Source organism: Salmo salar, chromosome ssa07 (genome assembly GCF_905237065.1).
Source record: "Salmo salar chromosome ssa07, Ssal_v3.1, whole genome shotgun sequence".
Lineage (NCBI taxonomy): Eukaryota > Metazoa > Chordata > Actinopteri > Salmoniformes > Salmonidae > Salmo > Salmo salar.
The window spans coordinates 8,610,134-8,637,145 of record NC_059448.1 but is presented as its reverse complement, the minus strand read 5'-3'; the positions used below and the strand labels follow the sequence as shown (position 1 = coordinate 8,637,145).

General features: G+C 41.2%; 1 protein-coding gene across 1 annotated transcript in view; it reads right to left on the bottom strand.

Moving 5' to 3' along the window:
• Positions 1-27,012, bottom strand: part of arap2 (ArfGAP with RhoGAP domain, ankyrin repeat and PH domain 2) — a 187,971-nt gene that overhangs the window by 22,775 nt on the left and 138,184 nt on the right. Inside the window, exons 18-25 of the mRNA XM_045721480.1 lie at positions 24,947-25,010; positions 23,986-24,149; positions 23,580-23,792; positions 23,297-23,402; positions 16,897-17,044; positions 14,770-14,847; positions 9,276-9,350; positions 8,250-8,367 (exon numbers count right to left, since the gene is read on the bottom strand). Of these exons, the coding sequence (XP_045577436.1) occupies positions 8,250-8,367; positions 9,276-9,350; positions 14,770-14,847; positions 16,897-17,044; positions 23,297-23,402; positions 23,580-23,792; positions 23,986-24,149; positions 24,947-25,010 (966 nt within the window). The remainder of the gene's footprint in view (positions 1-8,249; positions 8,368-9,275; positions 9,351-14,769; positions 14,848-16,896; positions 17,045-23,296; positions 23,403-23,579; positions 23,793-23,985; positions 24,150-24,946; positions 25,011-27,012) is intronic.

The window sequence follows — 27,012 nt, the reverse complement described above, 5'->3', positions numbered from 1 at the left end:
AATATAAACAGTGTAGTTATTCCCTCCGCAAGGCAATCAAACAAGTGAAATTCCGGTGCAGGTACAAAGTGGAATCGCAATTCAACGGCTCAAACATGAGACGTATGTGGCAGGGTCTACAGGAAATCATGGACTACAAAAATAAAACCAGCCATGTCACGGACACCGACGTCACACTTCCAGACAAACTAAACACCTTCTTTGCCCGCTTTGAGGATAATACAGTGCCACCGTCGCGGCCCGCTAACAAGAACTGCGACCCCCCCCCCCTCCTTCTCCATGGCCGACGTGAGTAAAACATTTAAACGTGTTAACCCTCGCAAGGCTGCTGGCCCAGATCGCATCCCTAGCCGTGTCCTCAGAGCATGCGCAGACCAGCTGGCTGGTGTGTTTACTGACATATTCAATATCTCCCTATCCCAGTCTAATGTCCCCACATGCTTCAAGATGGCCAGCATTGTTCCTGTACCCAAGAAGGCAAAGATAACTGAACTAAATGACTACCGCCCCATAGTACTCACTTCTGTCATCATCAAGTGCTTTGAGAGACTAGTCAAGGATCATATCACCTCCAACTTACATGCCACCCTAGACCCACTTCAGTTTGCATACCGCCCTAACAGGTCCACAGACGATGCAATCGCCATCACACTGCACACTTCCCTATCCCATCTGGACTAGAGGAATAGCTATGTACAGTGGTTCCTCCTTTAACCTGTTATGGCTAGGGGGCAGTATTTTCACGGCCGGATAAAAAACGTACCCGATTTAATCTGATTATTACTCCTGCCCAGAAACTAGAATATGCATATAATTATTAGCTTTGGATAGAAAACACTCCAAAGTTTCTAAAACTGTTTGAATGGTGTCTGTGAGTATAACAGAACTCATTTGGCAGGCCAAAACCTGAGAAGATTCTGTACAGGAAGTACCCTGTCTGAACATTTCTTGGCCTTCTTGATTATCTCTATCCAATACAGGAGATCTCTGCTGTTACGTGACACTTCCTACGGCTCCCGTGGGCTCTCAGAAGGCGGCAAAAAGCTGAATCGTGGCTTTGCAGGCTCTGGCTGAAAAACAGTAGCACGTTTGGAGAGTGGCCGGTCAGAGTACTATGAGACTGAGGCTCGTGCACGAGTCGACTCCATGTTTTTATTCTTTCGTCTTTGAACGAAAACCACCACTCCCGGTCGGAATATTATCGTTTTTTTACGAGAAAAATTGCATAAAAATTGATTTTAAACAGCGGTTGACATGCTTCGAAGTACGGTAATGGAATATTTAGACATTTTTTGTCACAAAATGCGTCGTGCGCGTGACCCTTCGTCACCCTTGGATAGTGTCTTGAACGCATGAACAAAACGCCGCTATTTGGATATAACTATGGATTATTTTGAACCAAACCAACATTTGTTATTGAAGTAGAAGTCCTGGGAGTGCATTCTGACGAAGAACACCAAAGGTAATCAAACTTTCTTTTTGTGAACGTTTATCGTGAGTAATTTAGTAAATTCACCGGAAGTGTTCGGTGGGAATGCTAGTTCTGAACGTCACATGCTAATGTAAAAAGCTGTTTTTTGATATAAATATGAACTTGATTGAACAAAACATGCATGTATTGTATAACATAATGTCCTAGGCGTGTCATCTGATGAAGATCATCAAAGGTTAGTGCTGCATTTAGCTGTGGTTTTGTTTTTTGTGACATTATATGCTAGCTTGAAAAATGGGTGTCTGATTATTTCTGGCTGGGTACTCTGCTGACATAATCTAATGTTTTGCTTTCGCTGTAAAGTCTTTTTGAAATCGGACAGTGTGGTTAGATAAAGGAGAGTCTTTAAAATGCTGTAAAATAGTCATATGTTTGAAAAATTGAAGTTTTTGTATTTTTGAGGAATTTCTAATTCGCGCCACGCCTATCATTGGATATTGGAGCAGGTGTTCCGCTAGCGGAACGTCTAGATGTAAGAGGTTAAAAGTTGCATCATACTGCGGCACACCTTGCGTGCTGCTGCAGCATTCTGTGGCACGTCATTTAATTCTCAGACATTTCTTCTGTTACTGCAAGTTATTGCTAGTTTGACCACCAGAGGGCATCATTGAGAAGCATTTGATCGTATTCCGTATTGGCATTACCAGAGAATTTAAAACCTTTTTTGTAATAACATAGTATATGGGATTGATTTTAACCTGTTGGGTCTAGGGGGCAGCATTTGCACGTCTGGATAAAAAAAATGTACCCGATTTAATCTGGTTACTAATCCTACCCAGTAACTAGAATATGCATATACTTATTATATATGGATAGAAAACACTCTAAAGTTTCCAAAACTGTTTGAATGGTGTCTGTGAGTATAACAGAACTCATTTGGCAGGCAAAACCCTGAGACATTTTCTGACAGGAAGTGGATACCTGATGTGTTGTATTGACTTTAAACCTATCCCATTGAAAAACACAGGGATTTAGGAATATTTTGGCACTTCCTATTGCTTCCACTAGATGTCACCAGCCTTTACAAAGTGTTTTGAGTCTTCTGGAGGGAGATCTGACCGAACAAGAGCCATGGAACGGTGATGTCCCATTAGACACCTGGCGCGCTACTTCATGTTGGGTACCCTCGTTCCAATACGTTATAAAAGGCTATGCATTCGTCCACCTTGAATATTATTCATGTTCTGGTTAAAAAAGGCCCTAATGATTTATGCTATACAACGTTTGACATGTTTGAACGAACGGAAATATATTTTTTCCCCTCGTTCATGACGAGAAGTCCGGCTGGCTTACATCATGTGCTAACGAGACGGAGATTTTTGGACATAAATGATGAGCTTTTTTGAACAAAACTACATTCGTTATGGACCTGTGATACCTGGAAGTGACATCTGATGAAGAGAATCAAAGGTAATGGATTATTTACATAGTATTTTCGATTTTAGATCTCCCCAACATGACGTCTAGTCTGTATCGCATAGCGCGTATTTTTCTGGGCACAGTGCTCAGATTATTGCAAAGTGTGATTTCCCAGTAAGGTTATTTTTAAATCTGGCAAGTTGATTGCGTTCAAAAGATGTAAATCTATAATTCTTTAAATGACAATATAATATTTTACCAATGTTTTCTAATTTTAATTATTTAATTTGTGACGCTGACTTGACTGCCGGTTATTGGAGGGAAACGATTTCCTCAACATCAATGCCATAGTAAAACGCTGTTTTTGTATATAAATATGAACTTGATAGAACTAAAAATGCATGCATTGTCTAACATAATGTCCTAGGAGTGTCATCTGATGGAGATTGTAAAAGGTTAGTGTATCATTTTAGCTGGTTTTATGGTTTTGGTGACCCTGTCTTTGACTTGACAAAACATTACACACAACTCTTGTAAATGTACTGTCCTAACATACTCTAAATTTATGCTTTCGCCGTAAAACCTTTTTGAAATCGTAAAACGTGGTTAGATTAAGGAGATGTTTATCTTTCAAATGGTGTAACATAGTTGTATTTTTGAAAAATTTGAATTTTGACATTTATTTGGATTCAAATTTGCCGCTCTTGAAATGCACCTGCTGTTGATGGAGTGCACCACAGGTGGCACGCTAGCGTCCCACCTAGCCCCAAGAGGTTAAGAAATTCCAGAGAGTTCCAGGAGTTCCAGAGCTCACAGGTGTGCCCGGCGTGGATTGGGATGCCATCTTGTTCCTTTTCAACGTGTGAGTCAATGACTATTCAAGCCATTGACTCACTAATGAATGAAGATGATGAGCGATCGGCAAAGGCAATCTGTAATCTGATGGCATCACGGCTCGGTAAGAAACGTTATATATACAGTTGAAGTCGAAGTTCTGTGTCTCTGCGTATGTGTGTTTCTGTCAGTGTTCGGGAGTAGTGAACTACATGGAATTCAATTAGTATTTAAACTACATATTGCAGTAGCTTTGTGGTTGTTGAACTAAATACAGATCTAGGTGGTATTTTTAGTAGTTTATTACTTTTCTGCCATGTTGCGGTGTAGCTACAGTTGAGGTCGGAAGTTTACATACACCTTAGCCAAATACATTTAAACTCAGTTTTTCACAATTCCTGACATTTAATCCTAGTAAAAATTCCCTGTCTTAGGTCAGTTAGGATCACAACTTTATTTTAAGAATGTGAAATGTCAGAATAATAGTAGAGAGAATGATTTATTTTAGCTTGTATTTCTTTCATCACATTCCCAGTGGGTCAGAAGTTTACATACACTCAATTAGTATTTGCTAGCATTGCCTTTAAATGGTTTAACTTGGGTGAAACATTTCAGGTAGCCTTCCACAAGCTTCCCACAACAAGATGGGTGAAATTTGGCCCATTCCTCCTGACAGAGCTGGTGTAACTGAGTCAGGTTTGTAGGCCTCCTTGCTCGCACACGCTTTTTAATTTCTGCCCACACATTTTCTATAGGATTGAGGTCAGGGCATTGTGATGGCCACTCCAATACATTGACTTTGTTGTCCTTAAGCCATTTTGTCACAACTTTGGAAGTATGCTTGGGGTCATTGTCCTTTGGAAGACCCATTTGCGACCAAGCTTTAATTTCCCGACTGATGTCTTGAGATGTTGATTCAATATATCCACATAATTTTCCATCCTCATGATGCCATCTACTTTGTGAAGTGTACCAGTCCCTCCTGCAGCAAAGCACCCCCACAACATGATGCTGCCACCCCCGTGCTTCACGGTTGGGATGGTGTTCTTTGGCTTGCAAGCCTCCCCTTTTTCTTCCAAACATAACGAAGGTCATTATGGCAAAACAGTTCTATTTTTGTTTCATCAGACCAGAGGACATTTCTCCAAAAAGTACAATCTTTGTCCCCATGTGCAGTTGCAAACTGTGGTCTGGATTTTTTATGGTGGTTTTGGAGCAGTGGTCTTTCAGGTTTTCAGGTTTTGAGTTTTCAGTGGTCTTTCAGGTTTTGCTGAGTGGCCTTTCAGGTTATGTAGATATAGGACTCGTTTTACTGTGGATATAGATACTTTTGTACCTGTTTCCTCCAGCATCTTCACAAGGTCCTTTGCTGTTGTTCTGGGATTGATTTGCACTTTTCGCACCAAAGTACGTTCATCTCTAGGAGACAGAACGAGGCTCCTTCATGAGCGGTATGATGGCTGCGTGGTCCCATGGTGTTTATACTTGAGTACTATTGTTTGTACAGATGAACATGGTACCTTCAGGTGTTTGGAAATTGCTCCCAAGGATGAACCAGACTTGTTGAGGTTTCCAGTTTTTTTTCTTGAGGTCTTGGCTGATTTCTTTCGATTTTCCCATGATGTCAAGCAAAGAGGCATTGAGTTTGAGGGTAGGCCTTGAAATACATCCACAGGTATACCTCCAATTGACTTAAATTATGTCAATTAGCCTATCAGAAGCTTCTAAAACCATGACATAATTTTCTGGAATTTTCCAAGCTGTTTAAAGGCACAGTCAACTTAGAGCATGTACACTTCTGACCCACTAGAATTGTGATACAGGGAATTATAAGTGAATTAATCTGTCTGTAAACAATTGTTTGAAAAATTACTTGTGTCAAGCACAAAGCAGATGTCCTAACCGACTTGCCAAAACTATAGTTTGTTAACAAGAAATTTGTGGAGTGGTTGAAAAACTAGTTTTAATGACTCCAACCTAAGTCTATGTAAACGTCCGACTTCAACTGTAGCTCGGCTATTAGACAATTCTTTAGAAAGGTTGAATAGTCTTGTTACGCTCGTAGATTGAAGAATTAGACCAAGGTGCAGCTTGGTAAGCGTACATCTTTCTTTTATTAGATGAACACCAACAAAACAACAAAATACAAAAACCGAACGTAACGTTCTGCAGGCTTCACAGCAGCTATACAAAAACAAGATCCCACAATCACAGGTGGGAAAAAGGGCTGCCTAAGTATGATCCCCAATCAGAGACAACGAAAAACAGCTGCCTCTGATTGGGAACCATACTAGGCCAACAAAGAAATAGCAACATAGATATGCCCACCCAAGTCACACCCTGACCGAACAAAATAGAGAATAAAAAAGGCTCTCTAAGGTCAGGGTGTGACAAGTCAGTTGTTCAGCTAATAGCCCATCCTGTTATGCTTGTGAAAAATGAATAATAATGCTTTTTCCCATTTCCACATGTTAAAGATTCCAAATGACAAAGTGTTTTTAGCCACAATAAGCACCAACCCCAATTAATACATTTTGGGCACAGTCGTTAGTGTGCTGGACTTTGGGCAAGAATGTTCAGGGTTCGAAACCTGCTCCCTGCTTGCTATAATGAATGAGTTTGATACACCTGGTATTAGATATGACTGAAAATAAACTTGATAAATAGTGATTTTCGTAAATTAACTTTATGACAAAAAAATATGCACAATCGTGTCTCTACATTAACTAACATATTCCTCTTTGTCATTTTTTTGCTTGACTCGTTATGACGTTATAACTACATACATTTGCTTCCCCGTAATGTTTTGTCAGCCATCTTTGCTGAAGTCACCAGGTACGGGTGGCCCGTGTGAAATTCATCATTGGAACCACTCAATATGATTGATCATATATAAACCTTGGGACCCAAATGCATAAAGAGTGCTCTAACTCCCCCTTGTGGTGGTCTGGAGCAATGAAGCCGTGACACTGGGTACCTCTATGTCCCGCGCTGTAAGCTCACAACTTTTAAAGGAGGAACCACTGTAAGAATGTTGTTCATTGACTACAGCTCTGCATTCAACACCATAGTACCCTCCAAGTGCATCATCAAGCTGGAAGCCCTGGACTTCAACCCCACCCTGTGCAATTGGGTCCTGGACCTTCTGACGGGCCGCCCCCAGGTGGTGAAGGTAGGAAACAACATCTCCACCTCGCTGACCCTCAACACTGGGGACCCACAAGGGTGTGTGCTCAGCCCCTCGTGTACTCCCTGTTCAACCATGACTGCAGGGCCATGCACGCCGCCAACTCAATCATCAAGTTTGCAGACGACACAACAGTAGCGGGCTTGATTACCTACAACGACGAGACAGCCTACAGGGAGGAGGTGAGGGCACTCGGAGTGTGGTGTCAGGAAAACAACCTCTCACTCAACATCAACAAAACAAAGGAGATGATCCACATCGAAGGGACAGCAGTGAAGAAAGTGGAAAGTTTTAAGTTCCTCGGCGTACACATCAACGACAAACTGAAGTGGTCCACCCACACAGACAGTGTGATGAGGAAGGCACAACAGCGTCTCTTCAACCTCAGGAGGCTGAAGAAATTTGGCTTGTCACCCAAAACCCTGACTAACTTTTACAGATCCACAATCGAGAGCATCCTGTCGGGCTGTATCACCGCCTGGTACGGCAACTGCACCGCCATCAACCGCAAGGCCCTCCAAAGGGTGGTGTGGTCTGCACAACGCATCACTAGGGGCAAACTACCTGCCCTCCATGATATCTATAGCACCCGATGTCACAGGAAGGCCAAAAAGATCATCAAGGACAACAACCACCCGAGCCACTGCCCGTTCACCCCGCTACCATCCAGAAGGCGAGGTCAGTACATGTGCATCAAAGCTGGGACCGAGAGACTGAAAAACAGCTTCTATCTCAAGGCCATCAGACTGCTAAACAGCCATCACTAACTCAGAGAGGCTGCTGCCTACATGGAAACCCAATCACTAGCCACTTTAACAAATGGATCACTAGTCACTTTAAACAATGCCACTTTAAATAATGCCACTTTAATCATGTGTACATATCTAACATTACCATCTATTTTATACCATCTATTGCACCTTGCCTATGCCGCTCAGCCATCACTCATCCATATATTTATACATACATATTCTCATTCACCCCCTTTAGATTTGTGTGTATTAGGTAGTTGTTGGGGAACTGTTGGATTGCTTGTTAGATATTACTGCACCGTCAGAACTAGAAGCACAAGCATTTCGCTACACTCATATTAACATCTGCTAATCATGTGTATGTGACAAATACAATTTGATTTGATTTGAAAAGTTTGAAAAAATGGTCAGAGGGAATAAGCGAAGACATTTCCCTTCATCCCAATATTATTTACAGCATTGTCTACATATTTACATATTTCATTTATCCAACCTTCGCTATTAGTGAAACCACATGTTTTTCTGACTTCAGAAACCTTCCCTCTGGAGACATGAAATAAATGCTGTCCCCACAGCTTCTACGTAGTCTTAATGACCAGTTGATCACCTCTTTGTTGTCACATACCCAGTTCTCCGTTCTCAATGACCTCGAACGTGGTCCAGAGGTCGACCGGGTTCGTGACCACGTTCCTCGTAACCAGCGTGGACTCTGCCAGCTCGTCTGACCTCATGGTAGGGGACAACTACCACAACACAACCACAAAGATGTTAGAGAGAGGAAAGGAAACAATCACATCTTAGCAGTACTGGTTAATTTTCATTTCAGTCCATTTAAATTCACCCAGGAAGTGAACTGAAATGGCAGTACATTCTTAAATTGGAATTTCCATTAACTTGCTGAATTGAATACATTTAAATAGAACAACTGCAACCCTGCATGTTAGCTATCCCCATCAGATAATTAGGGAATGGAGGAAAGGTTGTGCATTTGTATCACTGTCAAAGATTTTCCATCACTTGCAATCTGGAAATGGAGAACACAAAACTCTACATTTGTTTGTGAAATAGTCTGCACAGAAACTATTCTGTAATCATAGTGTAGAGGTGAACAGAAAGTAAAGAACAAGCATGACTCAAGAGAGAAGAAAATAACTGTTAACCCCGCAGTGAGTTGTAAAACAGTCCACTCTACCCCCCCCCACCTCCTTCCCACCACACTGCTGTTCCACACCTGCAAAATAAATCCATTACCTGCAGCTTACCACTGCCTCTGATTAAACGCAATTACTCACACAATTATATCAGAAGTGTCTTTGATTAGCTCGCTTTTGATTTATTTCGGTGGCAGTAATCCCATCAGGTTTAACCACCAACGTCTCGGCCCTATTCTATCACACCCTCCACTTCTTCCCTCTCTCTCTCTCTCTCTCTCTTTTACCTCCATCCCTTGCTCTGTACCTCTAACTCCCCCAGACCCCATTACACACCCCTCCACCTCCTTTCCTTCTACTCCCTTTATCCCTCGCTCTCTCACTCCAACTTATACACTCCACCTCTTTCTCACCCCTTACACACACACACACACACACACACACACACACACACACACACACACACACACACACACACACACACACACACACACCTTTACCTTGATTAAGCAGCAGTTCTCCGGCTCCCTCCTCTCCAGGTACACCTCAAAGATCAAGTCCCCGGCCGGAGAGAACTAAATAGAAGGAGAGAAAAAGGGAGAGAAAGAGAGAGAGAGAAACAGAGGAGAAAGAAAAAACACAACATTCGGATTAATTGGCTTTTGTTCTGAATTCCCACCTCGGTGTGGCCTGGGCCTAAACAGAGGGAACCAAGGGAAGCATTAGACGATTTGAGGAGAGTGGTAGAGGTCGTATTCTGAGCTACAGGCAAAACTAAATATAGTGCTTTTAATTGATGTGATGTTTTGGCAGAATGAGGGAAGCAAGCCAGAGGAAGTCAGAAATGTAGTCAACATTTCTGCCAAACTTTAGAATATCCCAATCAGGTGTTCAGTCTCTCAATCTGGGATGAATACTAACTTGAACTAACTCTGACCTTTGATTCGTGATTTGGAGTCAGTGGAATGTCTGTGTGGAAATCTGAAGCATGTAGATCAAGTAATGATACTCTTAGGTTTTTTGATATTATTTTAGATTTAACACTGGGACAAATGTATTTTTCAATCTGTGAGAATCCAGTCTGTTCTATACCATTGAGGTAACATACTGTATCAGGCCACATACAGAGTGTATTAAAACACACGCACGAGGCTTTGGAGAAGTCCTTGGGAACCTGCAGACTATCACAACTGACACTTCTCTCAATTTCCCTTCAACCTTGCTCCGGCATTGTAAAACAACAGCAGAGAGGCCATTGGACACAAAGTGACATTGCATCAAGAGTCATATACATTATGTCTCTGTCCTTGTCCTCTGTTCTCTCTCTTCACAAAAAAAATAAATAAAAAAAAATAAAAAAACGTTTTAAGATCGGGTTATCATGAGCAAACCAACTTCTGAGACAAAAGTGAAAAGTCTGCCTCCTAGGAAACATTTCTTCTCAACTTTGAACTAAACAACCTATGATGTCCTCAACAACAGTAAGCCAGAGAGAAAATATTGTAAACAAGCGAAATGTGAGAAGTTGTGGCATGAAGGTCAAGACAAATGCCATGACAATGGCCGGGCTGCACAGGAAAAATAATAAGTTGGCCTATGACATGTCGTCATTATAACAGGTAGAGTCCTATGTGTGCGTGCGTGCGTATGCGAGTGCGTGCATGTGTCCCACACCGGTAGAGATTACAGCCCACAGACAAAGAGCTGTTCCATTAGCAGAACTAAGGAGAGGAAAGAGGAGACAAACACTGAAGGGGAGATGGTGGAAGCTGGTGCAGGGAATGACAGAGGGATGGAGAGGGGGAAAACAGGAAGTAGAGAAGAATAAGGCCCGAGGGGGTGTGGTATATGGCCAATACACCATGTCTAAGGGCTGTTCTTATGAGCGATGCAACACGGAGTACCTGGATACGGCCATTGTACTGTTGGGGGTACTTGAGGACCGGAGTTGGGATCCACTGGCCTACAGTATGATGGTATTAGTCTTATGGGCATTTGCAATGCACCCCTTGACAATGTGCATCTGAAGCAGAGACAAGCTTAACTCTCACACATTGTTTACATATATGTTCTCCCACCCCCAAAAAATGTAGGCCTATGGCAGTATTGGCATTACATGTCATTATCAGCTGCAAAATGGGTTCACATGACTGATATCCTGACAAAATAGTAATAATCTAATAATACAACACAGAAACACAGACAATTTAGAGACAGATTCCCTTCCTCTCTTTATTGCCGGATCGTGACATGATTAATCATCATCAACACTAGTTTATCCTAAATAATAGTTAAGTTAACAATTAAAACAAGTTTTAAACACTTCACTTCAAATAAATTACTATTTCATATAATTCCAAAGTCTACAAGTAAGCTTACTCATATATAAAGGTCAGACATTTTAGTAACAAGTAGGCTATTACTACTAAAGCATTGTTTCAGGTATAATAAAAAAAGAGTCCATACCAGAAATGTCCAACATCGCTCCACTGATCCCTGATCTACTGAGTGAGAAGACTTCTGTTCCAGCCCAGTAATAGCATAATTGATTATTAACTAATTAGGTTTGATACATTGAATCAGGTGTGTTAGTGCTGGGTTGGAACAGAAGTGTGCAACACCCAGCAGGGCTGGTCTGCTCCAGTTGTAATAGGATTATACATTTTGTGTGACTTTTAAACGATATTACTGTTTACAAAATGTGCTAAGATAGCTCGTTATATATAATCCATGGTATACAAGGATGTACCCTTATTCTCTTGGGACATTCATTAGGACCTCTTCATTTGCAGACAGGGTTTTACGGCTCTCTGTATCCGAGGACAGACAACATCACAAAAGATACAGGCTTCATTATAATCAAATTAGACAGCCCTGAATATTATGTTGCTATATCTTTCTTTCCTCAGTTTTTCCTCACAAGGGACTGGAGAATAGTTTCATAATGTACTCCCACAAATGTATACCCGCCCTATTCAGAGTTGCCTACTCTCCCTTCTCTGACAGCTGGAAGTGCTAACGTTAGCTAATCCTTTCACATTCTTCCATTGCTGTTAGCCAGGCTACCTAGTTACAAATGCATTTGGAGTTACAATGATAAATACATGAAGATAATTAACTAGCTACAATGAAATTTGCATGCTGGTGATATTTTATTTACATTGCTAGCTATACAGTATATAAAGTTAGCTAGCTAACTAGCGAACATTACGAGAACAGCACATTGGAATTAGCCTGCACACTATATTTCTGTAGAAAGCTAGCTAATAATACATTGTTTTTGATCATTATCAAAATATATTTACTTGCTTGAATAGGTTCTCCCACTGCCTCCGTTTTCTGGGTCCATAGAAAAACTAAATAATGGGCAATCTTCCAGAAGTTTCTGGAAGTAAACTTGCTAGCTACTTCAGTGGATGTTGAACACATTTCTACCGACAAATGAACACATATCTAGTGGCAAATGTGTTAAATTATATAGATGATATGAAAGGGATAATCAACTCGGGGCTCCATGTGTTCATTGAAAAATAATGCAACTCCATGCAAGGTCAGTTCCATTCTGCAAGCGAGTTGTGAAACACACCTTTCAAGTTGTTCAATAGTTTTCATAGAACGCATAGCCCCTCGTTGATTATCACTTACTTATACAGCTGGTTGAGACAGTACCATCAACTGCCCTGATAACTAAACAGTCCATGTGTGGCGGACATTTTGAAATGCTGAGTCTTGGCCCCCAGTTAAAGCACACTTCAGTTTGTCTTGACAACAATCATTCTCAGCTGTGGAAACGAGAGAGGAAGAGAAAGGTTTAGAGGTGTTTCTGTGCATCATGTTACTTATTCCTTCCTCTCCACCGGAAACGAGAAGGTCACAGTAGATTGAAGTGAAGGATAAGTACACAGGTCCCATGTGGCACAGTTGGAAGAGCATGGCGCTTGCAACACCAGGGTTGTGGGTTCGATTCCCACGGGGCACCAGTACAAAAAAGTATGAAGATATATGTACTCACTACTGTAAGTCGCTCTGCATAAGAGCATCTGATAAATGACTAAAATGTCAAATGTGAACGTACAGTGTATCATAATGAATAGGTAGAGTTTACCCAAAGAAATGAGAATGAATAGAAAGGGTGTTTCAAGTGAATGATAACATAATGGGTGGACTGGCAGCCATTTTGAGTGTACCGATGCCAGGAAGTAAAAGCAGGTGTGCTGTGATTTGTTGAGTCAACAATTTTATGAGCCACATCAGTTAGAACCATTTGAGTGAACATTCTACAGTACCATGGCAATCCAGCATCAGTTGAATGAACATTCCACATTACCATGGCAATCCAGCCTCAGTTGAATGAACATTCCACATTACCATGGCAATCCAGCCACAGTTGGTAGAACATTCTACATTACCATGGTAATCCAGCCTCAATTGGTAGAACATTCTACATTACACCATGGTAATCCAGCATCAGTTGAATGAACATTCTACATTACACCATGGTAATCCAGCATCAGTTGAATGAACATTCTACATTACACCATGGTAATCCAGCCTCAGTTGAATGAACATTCCACATTACCATGGCAATCCAGCACCAGTTGAATGAACATTCCACATTACCATGGTAATCCAGCCTCAGTTGAATGAACATTCCACATTACCATGGTAATCCAGCCTCAGTTGAGTGAACATTCCACATTACCATGGTAATCCAGCCTCAGTTGAATGAACATTCTACGTTATCATGGCAATCCAGCTTCAGTTGATAGAACATTCTACATTACCATGGTAATCCAGCTTCAGTTGATAGAACATTCTACATTACCATGGCAATCCAGCTTCAGTTGATAGAACATTCTACATTATCATGGTAATCCAGCATCAATTGATAGAACATTCCACATTACCATGGCAATCCAGCATCAGTTGATAGAACATTCCAAAACACCATGGCAATTATTGCATCACAATACCAGGCAGCCATTGAGAGTGTAGCCATGAGTTCACCAGTCAAATTGCAAGTAAAAATATGGCTGCCCACCTTTATTGAGTTAACTCAGCCAGAGACCAGAGAACGAGGGAGGAAAGAAAACAAAGAGGGTTGTTTTGCTGGCACCCTCACTCGAACTTAAAGTGCTTTCTGACGCATGAAGTCGAGGAGAAAATAATGGAAAGAAAAGAGGGGGAGGGGAAAAACAAAGGACAGCGCTCAATCCTAGTGGGTGTGTTTGTGTGTGTACCCTCCACTCTAAGAGCTAACTCAACAGCCTGAGCTAACAGGTGCTAGGCTAGGCACTAGGCTAATCACGCTACTACACAGCAAGCTACTAACAATGAACACCACCACATGGAAGAGCTAGCCTTAACTTCCTTGCACTCCCTGAGAGAGCCAGTCTTTCCTAAAAGCTTTAAATTGAATATCTGACACGTCTATTTTCCTCTTTCCTCTGCTCTCAATCCTGTTACCAGGTTACTAAAAACCTCCACTTTTAGTACATGAGACATTTGTCTAGCTCTCTTGCGTTTTTCGGGGGGCAATTTTCCCACAATAGCGTTAACCTTTTAGTTCAATTGGCCAGATTCATTCTGACAGCCTCTGGAAACCAACTTAAGGTGGGAGAAAAAAACAACCACTTTCAACACTTGTTCAACCACTTTCAACACTTTGTTCAAACACTTTTCAACGTCAGCAGGCAGCATAAGGTTTGAAGATTAATTTGTTTTCCAGGTTATCTGAACAAATAGTTTCCTGCAGCACATGCGCCCAGGCATAAAGCAGCAGACAGTTATAAAGGTGAACAGGCATACAAACCCTCTCATACAAGCCCTCTGTCCAAACAACACCCACCCTCCCTGAATCATTGCATAACAGGAAGACCGTTAAAATGCATTTCCGACCTTAGAGCTCAGCTTACACACAGCATGCAAACACACCCACAAAGCGGTCCAGAGGTCTGATTGTGTTTGTCAGTGGAGCCAAACAGGTTGACTTACTGTGGTGTCTTTCTTTTCATTCCATCGTGTGATGAAACTGTTCTCACTCTCCATCTGCTTGAGTTGGTCCTCATTGACCTGGGTAATACATCGACAGACAGACAGACAGACAGACAGACAGACAGACAGACACACAGGTAAATACATCAACCCTGTCCATTCACATGAAGAAAAACAGATACTCTGTACATAATATCTGTGTTAGCCTAGTGGTTAGAGCATTGGGCCAGTAACCGAAAGGTTGCTAGATCGAATCCCTGAGCCGAAAAGGTAAAAATCTGTCGTTCTCCCCTTCCAAGGCCGTCATTATAAATAAGAATTTGTTCTTAACTGACTTGCCTAGTTAAATAAATAAAAGGACATACATTACATTTTGGGTAAAAATAGAAATCCCCTTTAATTATATAAAACCAAACAATGTGGAATTACAGTTCTGTCTAGTAACTTTAATAACTTTAACTTTAATTTAAGCTAAAATGAATGAACTATAGCGATGGGAAGTTCAGGAAGTTCAGTTGGATTGTTCAGCGGGTGGTTTATTATCAGCTGAATAAATGACTCCAGTAGCCCATCGATATAGTTTGTTCCTTTTAGCTTAAATTAAAGTTAAAGATACTGGACACAACTGTAATTCCACATTGTGTGGTTTCAAAGCGTCAAAGCGAGGTAGGGAAAATTACACTTTTTATTCTAACTTTCCCCCCATCACTTTCAGAGAAGAATTTGCTTTGTCAGGGCTATGCATTGCAATGAAGACTGGAGAGAGAGAAAAGACACACACACACACACACACACACACACACACACACACACACACACACACGCACACACACGCACACACAGTGTGTTGGGGTCTGATAAAAAGCCCACATCCGCAGCATTCCACCACATAATAGCATTCCTAATTAGCCTGAACGTCTCACTCGTTTTATGCCACGGTGGTGGTGTGTGTATTCACTGAGATTGGGTCCTCATTGGTTCAGCTTAATGGTTATTTGTCATGCGAACAACAGCAGCATTCCAACCTGATTAGGAGGGAATGGAAGGATGAACGGAGGGATGAATGGAGGGATGAATGGAGAGAACAGTCCTCCTCTAGGTGGGAAAAATTCCCGGAAGAATTAGTGTGACACTAAGAACACTTATTGTTTTAAGTTTCAGACACTCACTGTTTTAAGTTTCAGACACTCACTGTTTTAAGTTTCAGACACTCACTGTTTTAAGTTTCAGACACTCACTGTTTTAAGTTTCAGACACTCACTGGTTTAAGTTTCAGACAGTCACTGGTTTAAATTTAAGACACTTACTGTTTTATTTAAGACACTTACTCTTTCAAGTTCAATACACTCACACTCAAGTATACTGAATGAAAATATAAACACAAAATGCTTCAATTTCAACGATTTTACTAAGTTACATTTCATATATGGAAATCAGTCAATTGAAATGAATTCATTAGGCCCTAATCTATGGATTTCACATGACTGGGCAGGAGCGCAGCCAATCAGAATGAGTTTTTCCCCACAAAAGGGCTTTATTACTGACAGAAATACCCCTCAGTTTCATCAGCTTTCTTGGTGGCTGGTCTCAGACGATCCTGCAGGTGAAGAAGCCGGATGTGGAGGTCCTGGGCTGGCGTGGTTACATGTGGTCTCTGGTTATGAGGCTGGTTAGAGGTACTGCCAAATTCTTTAAAAGGACGTTGGAGACGGCTTATTCTCTTGCAACAGCTCTGGTGGATATTACTGCAGTCAGCATGCCAATTACACGCTTCCTCAGAACTTGAGACATCTGTGGCATTGTGTTGTGTGACAAAACTGCACATTTTAGAGTGGCCTTTTATTGTCTCCAGCAGAAGGTGCACCTGTGTAATGATCATGCTGTTTAATCAGCTTCTTGATATGCCACACCTGTCAGGTGGATGGATTATCTTGGCAATGTAGAAATGCTCACTAACAGGGATGTAAACAAATTTGTGCAGAAAATTTGAGACAAATAATATTTATGCGCATATGGAAAATGTATGGGATCTTTTATTTCAGCTCATGAAAACATGGGACCAACACTTTACATGTTGGGTTTATATTTTTGGTCAGTATATATGACAGGTAGATAGATAAAACTTACCCCAAAAAGTTGTACATAGTTGGTGATGAGGTCTTGGACCACGCTGATCTCTGGTGTGGTTTGTCCCTCGGTTTGGAAGAGACAGGAGGAGAACACACAGGCCAAGTCTCTGGTCTGCATCTGGTTGATATGGGAGCACCTCTGGACCCTACACAGTATAGAGATACAGGAGGACACACTGATGAACACACATATAGGTGATATAGACTCATACTGTATGTTTATTTAATTGATTTAACTAGGCAAGTCAGTTATTAAGAACAAATTCTTATTTTCAATGACGGCCTTAGGAACAGTGGGTTAACTGCCTTGTTCAGGGGCAGAACGACATATTTTTAACTTGTCAGCTCTGGGATTCAATCTTGCAACCTTTCGGTTACTAGTCCAACGGTCTAACCACTAGGCTACTTGCTGCCCCATGTACAGTATATAAACCCACAAATGCTTAAACACACACACAGGAACAGACACACACACAGACACACCTAAGAGTACAGCTACACACAATGTCCCCCTCGTACACTACCAAACTATGTACACACTCCCTGGTCAACAGCATGAGCATGTGTGCTGGGAGCTAGAGGTAATGATTGGAGGAGATGTTAAACCAGGCCACAATCCAGGTAATGATTGGAGGAGATGTTAAACCAGGCCACAGTCCAGGAAATGATTGGAGGAGATGTTAAACCAGGCCACAGTCCAGGAAATGATTGGAGGATATGTTAAACCAGGCCACAGTCCAGGAAATGATTGGAGGAGATGTTAAACCAGGCCACAGTCCAGGAATTTATTGGAGATGTTAAACCAGGCCACAGTCCAGGTAATGATTGGAGGAGATGTTAAACCAGGCCACAGTCCAGATAATGAAACCAGGCCACAGTCCAGGTAATGATTGGAGATGTTAAACCAGGCCACAGTCCAGGTAATGATTGGAGATTTTAAACCAGGCCACAGTCCAGATAATGATTGGAGATGTTAAACCAGGCCACAGTCCAGGTAATGATTGGAGGAGATGTTAAACCAGGCCACAGTCCAGGTAATGATTGGAGGAGATGTTAAACCAGGCCACAGTCCAGGTAATGATTGGAGGAGATGTTAAACCAGGTCACAGTCCAGATAATGATTGGAGATGTTAAACCAGGCCACAGTCCAGGTAATGATTGGAGATGTTAAACCAGGCCACAGTCCAGGTAATGATTGGAGATGTTAAACCAGGCCACAGTCCAGGTAATGATTGGAGGAGATGTTAAACCAGGCCACAGTCCAGATAATGATTGGAGATGTTAAACCAGGCCACAGTCCAGGTAATGATTGGAGATGTTAAACCAGGCCACAGTCCAGATAATGATTGGAGATGTTAAACCAGGCCACAGTCCAGATAATGATTGGAGATGTTAAACCAGGCCACAGTCCAGGTAATGATTGGAGATGTTAAACCAGGCCACAGTCCAGGTAATGATTGGAGATGTTAAACCAGGCCACAGTCCAGATAATGATTGGAGATGTTAAACCAGGCCACAGTCCAGGTAATGATTGGAGATGTTAAACCAGGCCACAGTCCAGATAATGATTGGAGATGTTAAACCAGGCCACAGTCCAAATTCCAGCAAAATACCCAATTAAGTATTTTTTATTTAATTGAACCTTCATTTTGACAGGGAGTCATGCTGAGACCAATGTCTCTTTTAGAAATGAGCCCTGTACACACATAAAAACACATCAATATACACTATACACATCAATACACGAAAATCAAAACACAAGCATAGAAAACAAACACATTTGTCAGTAAAAAGGTCCTCAATCAGCCTTTTGAATTGCCCTAGAGGCACCAAATCGTAGAGAGCCTTGGAGATTACTCCACAAGTAAGGTGCGCAAAAACTAAAAGCAGATTGACCTAACTCAGTGAAGATGGAAGAGATGTGTCCAGAGTTAGCCATCCCTCAGACTGGGTCTGGTATCTCATACATCTGTAGGTTAACAATCTGCTCATTACCATAATAGTCAGATGAATAATCCAACATATACACTGTGGCTTTGGAGCGGAACAGCAGCACTGTAAGCATCAGCGTACAAGACCTCATCAGGACAGACAAGTAGTAGTAGTGAATTAAAAGTATTTACAGTATCTAACAGATGTAGAAATATGTTGTATCTACTGTATGTCCATATCTACTTTACTAGAAGGGTGGAATTGGGTGAGAACATGTTCAAGACTAGTTCTCAGGGTGATTTTATTTTGGATTTAATACTATCTGGTAAACCATGGGACATGAGAGAATGATAAAAAAACTAAAAAACATCTTCATTAACCTTTTTTTTTCTTTTTCTTTTTAACTGTAGTGGGCTGAAAGTAGTGGCATCCTGTGCTGACACACAATGTGTTATCATTCACACCCAGAGGAAGGTATGTAATATACAGAATGGTGTTATGGGTAAATTAAGTGACTTCTGCAGAGCAAGGGATTGTGGGTTAGAAGTGTCAATAAGAACAGGTGGTATCGCTATGCTGATGTGCCCAAGTCTGTGTTGTTGTCTCACTTACCACCCACACACAGTTCTCTGTGTGTGTGTGTGTGTATGTGTGTGTGTGTGTGTGTGTGTGTGTGTGTGTGTGTGTGTGTGTGTGTGTGTGTGTGTGTGTGTGTGTGTGTGTGTGTGTGTGTGTGTGTGTGTGCCATGTAACTCTTTTATTCCACCATATAATGGCGTACGATATTCAGACAAATATATATATATATATATATATATATATATATATATCTGAATATCATAATATATATATACAGTTGAAGTTGGAAGTTTACATACACCTTAGCCAAGTACATTTAAACTCAGTTTTCCACAATTCCTGACATTTAATCCTAGTAAAAATTCCCTGTTTTAGGTCAGTTAGAATCACCACTTTATTTTAAGAATATGAAATGTCAGAATAATAGTAGAGAGAATGATTTATTTCAGCTTTTATTTCTTTCATCACATCCCCAGTGGGTCAGAAGTTTACATATACTCAATTAGTATTTGGTAGCATTGCCTTTAAATTGTTTATCTTAGGCCAAACGTCTTGCGTAGCCTTCCACAAGCTTCCCACAATAAGTTGGGTGAATTTTGGCCCATTCCTCCTGACAGAGCTGGTGTAATTGAGTCAGGTTTGTAGGCCTCCTTGCTCGCACACACTTTTTCAGTTCTTCCCACACATTTTATATGGGATTGAGATCAGGGCTTTGTGATGGCCACTCCAATACCTTGACTTTGTTGTCCTTAAAACCTGTTGGGGCTAGGGGGCAGTATTGAGAATTTTGAAAAAAATATGTGCCCATTTTTAACTGCCACCTACACCAACTCAGAAGCTAGGATATGCATATTATTACCAGCTTTGGATAGAAAACACTCTGAATTTTCTAAAACTGTTTGAATGGTGTCTGTAAGTATAACAAAACTCATATCGCAGGCAAAAACCTGAGAAAACCTGAGAGAAAAAAATAATTTTGTGGCTGTACTATTTTTTTAATCATTGTTTTATAGATACCACAGTGAGAAAGGATTCATTTCGCAACTCCTACGGCTTCCACTAGATGTCAGCGATCTTTATAAAGTTGTTTGAAGCGTCTATGATCAACAGAGACCGGATGACAAGGAAGGGAAGTTGACCTCCCTGGGATGTCGTCACTTCCATTATTGCTTGCACCTGCTCGAATCATGTGACGCGAGACAATTTTCAAATACATTTTTCAAGACACAGGAGACGTCGGGTTGAAACATTACTGATGTTTCACGTTAAAAATGGCTCTAAAGATTGATGCTAAACAACGTTTGACATGTTTGAACGAACGTAAATAGATTATTTTTTAAACCTTTCGCCGTGACTTCCCACCCCCCCGCCTGCGCTACTTTTGAGTAGCCACCGAAGCGCTAACAACATGGAACAACTTGGAGTTATTTGGACATCAATTATGAACTTTGTCAAAAGAAACCACATTTGTAGTGGACCTGGGATTCCTGGAAGTGCCAATGGATGAAGATAATCAAAGGTAAGGGAATATTGACAATAGTAATTTTGATATTACATGGTTACAAGATGGTGCTAACCTGTATAGCCTAGCCTATTGTTCTTAGCACAGCACCCGGTTTATTGCAAATTGTGATTTCCCAGTAAAGTTATTTTGAAATATGGCAATGCAGTAGCATTTACGAAATGTTAAAATATAATTATTTGAATGACAATATTATAATTTACCAATGTTTTCGAATAGTAATTTTGTAATTTGTAACGTTGTTCACCGGAAGCATTTGAGAGAAGAAAAAAAATCAGTCCCTCCTGCAGCAAAGCACCCCCGCAACATGATGCTGCCACCCCCGTGCTTCACGGATGGAATGGTGTTCTTCGGCTTGCAAGCCTCCCCCTTTTTCCTCCAAACATAACGATGGCCATTATGGCCCAACAGTTCTATTTTAGTTTCATCAGACCAGAGGACATTTCTCCAAAAAGTACGATCTTTGTCCCAATGTGCAGTTGCAAACCGTAGTCTGGCTTCTTTATGGCAGTTTTGGAGCAGTGGCTTCTTCCTTGCTGAGCGGCCTTTCAGGTTATGTCGATATAGGACTCGTTTTACTGTGGATATAGACACTTTTGTACCGGTTTCCTCCAGCATCTTCACAAGGTCCTTTGCTGTTGTTCTGGGATTGATTTGCACTTTTCTCACCAAAGTACGTTCATCTCTAGGAGACAGAATGCGTCCTTCCTGAGCGGTATGACGGCTGTGTAGTCCCATGGTGTTTATACTTGTGTACTATTGTTTGTACAGATGAGCGTCGTATCTTTAGGCGTTTGGAAATTGCTCCCAAGGATGAACCAGACTTGTGGAGGTCTATCATTTTTTTCTGATGTCTTGGCTGATTTCTTTTGATTTTCCCATTATGTCAAGCAAAGAGGCACTGAGTTTGAAGGTTGGTCTTGAAATACATCCTCAGGTACACCTTCAATTGACTCAAATTATGTCAATTAGCCTATCAGAAGCTTCTAAAGCCATGACATAATTTTCTGGAATTTTCCAAGCTGTTTAAAGGCACAGTCAACTTTGTGTATGTAAACTTCTGACCCACTGGAATTGTGATACAGGGAATTATAAGTGAAATAATCTGTCTGTAAACAATGTTTGGAAAAATTACTTATGTCATGCACAAAGTAGATGTCCTAACTGACTTGCCAAAACTATAGTTTGTTACCAAGAAATGTGTGGAATGGTTGATAGACAAGTTTTAATGACTCCAACCTAAGTGTATGTAAACTTCCAACTTCAACTGTATTATGATATTAATACTAATATATATATATATTTTTTTTTGTCTGAATATCATAATATATATATATATATATAGTCTGAATGTTATAATATATATTATGATATTCAGACTATATAATGAGCAAAGCAGAGTGTGCAAAGCTGTCATCAAGGCAAAGGGTGGCTACTTTGAAGAATTCAAATATAACATATATTTTCATTTTTTAATACTTTTGTGGTTACTACATGATTCCATATGTGTTATTTCATAGCTGTGATGTCTTCACTATTATTCTACAATGTAGAAAATAGTGAAAATAAATAAAAAACCTTGAATGAGTAGTTATGTCCAAACGTTTGACTGGTACTGTATACATTATGATAATCAGGATATATACACTGAGGTTACAAAACATTAGGAACACCTGCTCTTTCTATGACATACTGACCAGGTTAATCCAGGTCAAAGCTTTGATCCCTTATTGATGTCACCTGTTAAATCCACTTCAAATCAGTGTCGACAAAGGGGAGAAGACAGGTTAAACAATGATTTTTAAGCCATGAGACAATTGAAACACGGATTGTGTATGTGTGCCATTCAGAGGGTGAATATGCAAGACAAAAGATTTAAGTGCCTTTGAACGAGGTATGTTTCCCGTGTGTATCAAGAATCGTCCACCACCCAAAGGACATCGAAACAACTTGACACAACTGTGGCAAGCATTGGAGTCAATATGGGCCAGCATCCCTGTGGAACGCTTTCAACACCTTGTAGAGTCCATGCCCTGACAAATTAAGGCTGTTCTGAGGGTAAAAGGGGGCGCAACTCAAAATTAGGAAGGTGTTTCTTATGTTTTGTACACTCAGTGTATAGTATGATAGTCAGGCTCTCCTTTTCAGACAAACTACTTGACCTACATGTTCGTAAGTGCTTGTTATTGTGAAATACTCGTCTGAAAATGTGCCTGCAGTGCATTACAGTGAAAGGAACAGTGACATGATGAGTGTAGGGTAGCTTTGACCGGAGGATTCTTGCAGTTTGTACGTACGTACGTACGTGCGTGCGTGCGTGCGTGCGTGCGTTGACCAGAGGGTATCTGCAGCCTTGGACTCTCACCTGTAGAGATGTTGCAGCAGAGCAGTCAGGGTGGATCTGTTGATCTTGGGAAGACTCTGGATAAATCTAGAGTACTTCTCCACTCTCCGTTTCTCATCCTCCTCATCTACACTCACCAAAGAAAGGAGGTCATTGATTAAAACAAAAGACACATAAATATAAATAAAGCTACAATAGAGTACATGATACACTGACCCAACCCAAATTACCCAAAAGGTATATAAATATGTATCACTTCTACATCAATATTAAACAATCAAAGGTAATCTGTGGCTCTACACACCTAGTGCAGACACCCAGTAGGGGTAGAGCTCCTTGGTCAGCAAGGCGTCCTCAGCCTGGGACAGAAAGGTCTTCAGGGTGTCTGTGACGTCCTCCAGCTGGTGCTCCAGGACATGGAGCTTTACGTTGCGGGCGTCCTGCCTGAAGGCCCCCAGGAGCAGGGATACACGGCCCGGGTCCCCCCTAACGCTGTAGATCCCCTGATGGCACAGACCTAGAGGAGTGGGAGAAAAGGTAGGGGAAGGAGGAGGGGAGAGGGAGTGAGAGAGAGACAGCATGAAAACAAGTCCTCAAACGCTCATGTATTCAGCCAGCAGCATACCACCCTGCATCCAACTGCTGGCTTGCCTCTGAAGCTAAGCAGGGTCGGTCCTGGTCAGTCCCTGAATGGGAGACCAGATGCTCACCGTACTGTGTGACAAAAGCTATGCAGCTGTCCACAACGATGGGGACGCCCTTTTTACTCAGCTGCTGGTTGCTTAGAGCCCTGCCGTCCGTGCCAGAGGCCAATTTGATCGCAGAGTGCCACAGCGCAAAGTCCACTTTGTTGAAACCATGGATGTACACAGTTCTGTATGAAAGCAGAAAAAAGTCAGACAAACTAAAAATGTCTCAGCGATACCATAAAGCATTTTTAGGAAAATAGACATTGACAAATGTCTAATAACCTACTATTTAATTCTCAAACACAAACAATGCAATGTTTCCCTATGATTTTTTTCAGCAGCGGTGGCAAAGTTAGTGTGGTGGTGGGGGGGGGGGGGTAGTGGGCGTAGCTAATGGCGCAGTCTCCGGCCCCAAAATGTTGAGGCCCTCCTCTTAGCCGCAGAGATAACATTTTGTTGTTTAAAAGCTGATTTCATGCAATTTTACATATTTTGCCATGGGGCGGAGAGACATTTTTTGTTTTAAAGCTAGTTTCCTGCAATGATACATATTCTGTCATGGGGCCAAGAGAAAGAAAATCTATTTTTAAAGTTAATTTCTTGCAATTCTACATAGCAAAAATTAACTTATTTGACACTTTTGCCATGTTATTATGCTATCTTAGTGACCCAGACAACCAATGTGGACCTCATATGTCATGACATTTTAGGAAACTAGATTTTCCCTGACTGTCGAGATTTTATTCTGGTGTTTGTTAGTTCTCAAAGATCTAATTAAAAAATACTCCATTATCTTTTCTACATACTTTATATCTGGTTTTAGTAGTTTAAGTTCACACTAAAAATATCCCGTATATATATTTATTTTTGTCATATTCTTTCGCTAAATTAATATAGAGAAAACACTGCAATGGAAAATACACACATCAGAACACGGTTCTGCAAAGCAGCCTGGAAACAAACAAACCACAGATACACATACCTTCCACCCTCCACCATCAAGAGCACTTGGATCCTCTCCTCACCTTCTACATGTGTGGAAACAGCTGAGAAAAGAGAACAATGTTCACAGCTGAAACAAAGCATAGCTACACTGCACTTACAGAGTATTCCTCGCTATATGGGAGGAAAAGTCTGCCTTCTAGAAGCAGTTGTCGTAAACAAAGCTACACACCATGCAGATCTGCTCGGACAGCGGAAAACATGGGGGAACGAGACAGAAAGAGAGGGAAAAATCTAAGCGAGTGATTGTGACGGCTACCATAAATGCTTCACACTAGAGTAAGTAACATTTTCCTGTTGCTGTGTAGCCGACACTACTGTATGCATCTGGTCGTTGTCTTGTTGATGTACATGTGTGAGGTTCACTCAGTAGGGGGAACTGGGGCTTGAAGCCTGGGTGTCACTGGTCGTCAGCTCTTACAATGTGTTGGCCTGGGTGGTGCCAAATCAGATCGCACTGGTTTGTATTATTCTACACCCCCCTACCCCCTTCCTCCATACACCTTCCTCCTCCTCCTCTCATACATACCACACACACACACACACACACACACACACACACACACACACACACACACACACACACACACACACACACACACACACACACAGCACAACTTGTATGTCCTACATGCCAATTACTTTCACACTCATGAATCTCTTTCTGTCCTATTTATTCAGTTTCATATTGGCCACAAACTACACTATATTTTACAACAATCCCATCTGCTTTACTGTCAAGCATTTTAAGAAGATCATATAAATCCACAGGTAACACTGCGATTACAACATTTACAATTAAGTCATTAAGCAGATGCTTTTATCCAGGGCGACTTACAGGATCAATTAGGGTTAAGTGCCTTGCTCAAGGGCACATGGACAGATTTTTCACCTAGTTGGCTCGGGGATATGAAGCAGCGACATCTTGGTTACCGGACCAATGCTCTTAACCGCTAGGCTAGAAACTCTCAATAATATATGGAGGTAAACAGGCAAAACAATTAATCTCCACCACTCTCTGGTGGCAAATTATGTGCTGATGTTGTGTTTGGCAGAGTTTCAAGGGCAAGGAATTTAGCTCTGTTTCCAGCAACCTGCGGTAAAAAAAACAGAAGCTTCAGAGATTGCTATTGAATTGAGAAGACTTTATTAATAAAACAGTGTTATCAGGTAAACGCAACAAACACATCAAAATCCCTTTATCCACCTCTCGGCTCTCGCTGAGGAAATGTTATTACGTTTTATGCTTCTGGGATAAGGAAGCTAACTCTGCGGTCTTGTAGGCCTGTAATTAGTATTGGGATTCAGGCCTGTAAAAAAGTGCTTGATATGCTTAGTTTCTTCATTCTTCAGAGAGAAAAAAAAATAAATGTTTTAAGGTAACAACAGCCCACATTATCACACAGAAATGATGTGTATTAAAGGCCCGGAAATCAACTGTGACCTCGCTTGCGTGCTTACTAGACGATGTGAATGATTCTATTATTTTCCAATGTGTGCTGTGTTGTAGAGAGAGAGAGTCGCATAGATCTGGTTTTGCTAATGGGTATCATTGGAGTGATTCTATCTTTGATGAATCAGGGGCTGGTACTCATGCAAAAAGCCTGGCTCACTCCAATTTCCCTTGCACTAGTTGTTTCATTTCCTTGTTGGCCAGTGACAATTTTGGAAGAATAATACACCATTTTACAAACTACACCCCTGTAACAAATACTGAATCAAATATATTGATCAAACTAAATTGAAGATGTGCTCATCTTGTTCTGAAACAATAGGCGTCCAATCAAAACGCATCTTTTGACCATTGGGTACAATAATATGCGAGTCGTGTAGACACTTTTCTACGAAAACCAATAGTCCAAACCTCATGTCTCTGTCATAATCCGTTCAAAAGTTATTGGAGTTTTTACCCTTGTAGGATGGCCAAAATTGGGTGACTAAATCAACGTAGGCCAGAGATTAAAAGTGTTAAAAATAAAAGTGGAAAATAGCATTGAGTCAGCTAGGCTGGTTGCTGTGTGAGAGTTAAGGCTAATTAACAGGCTG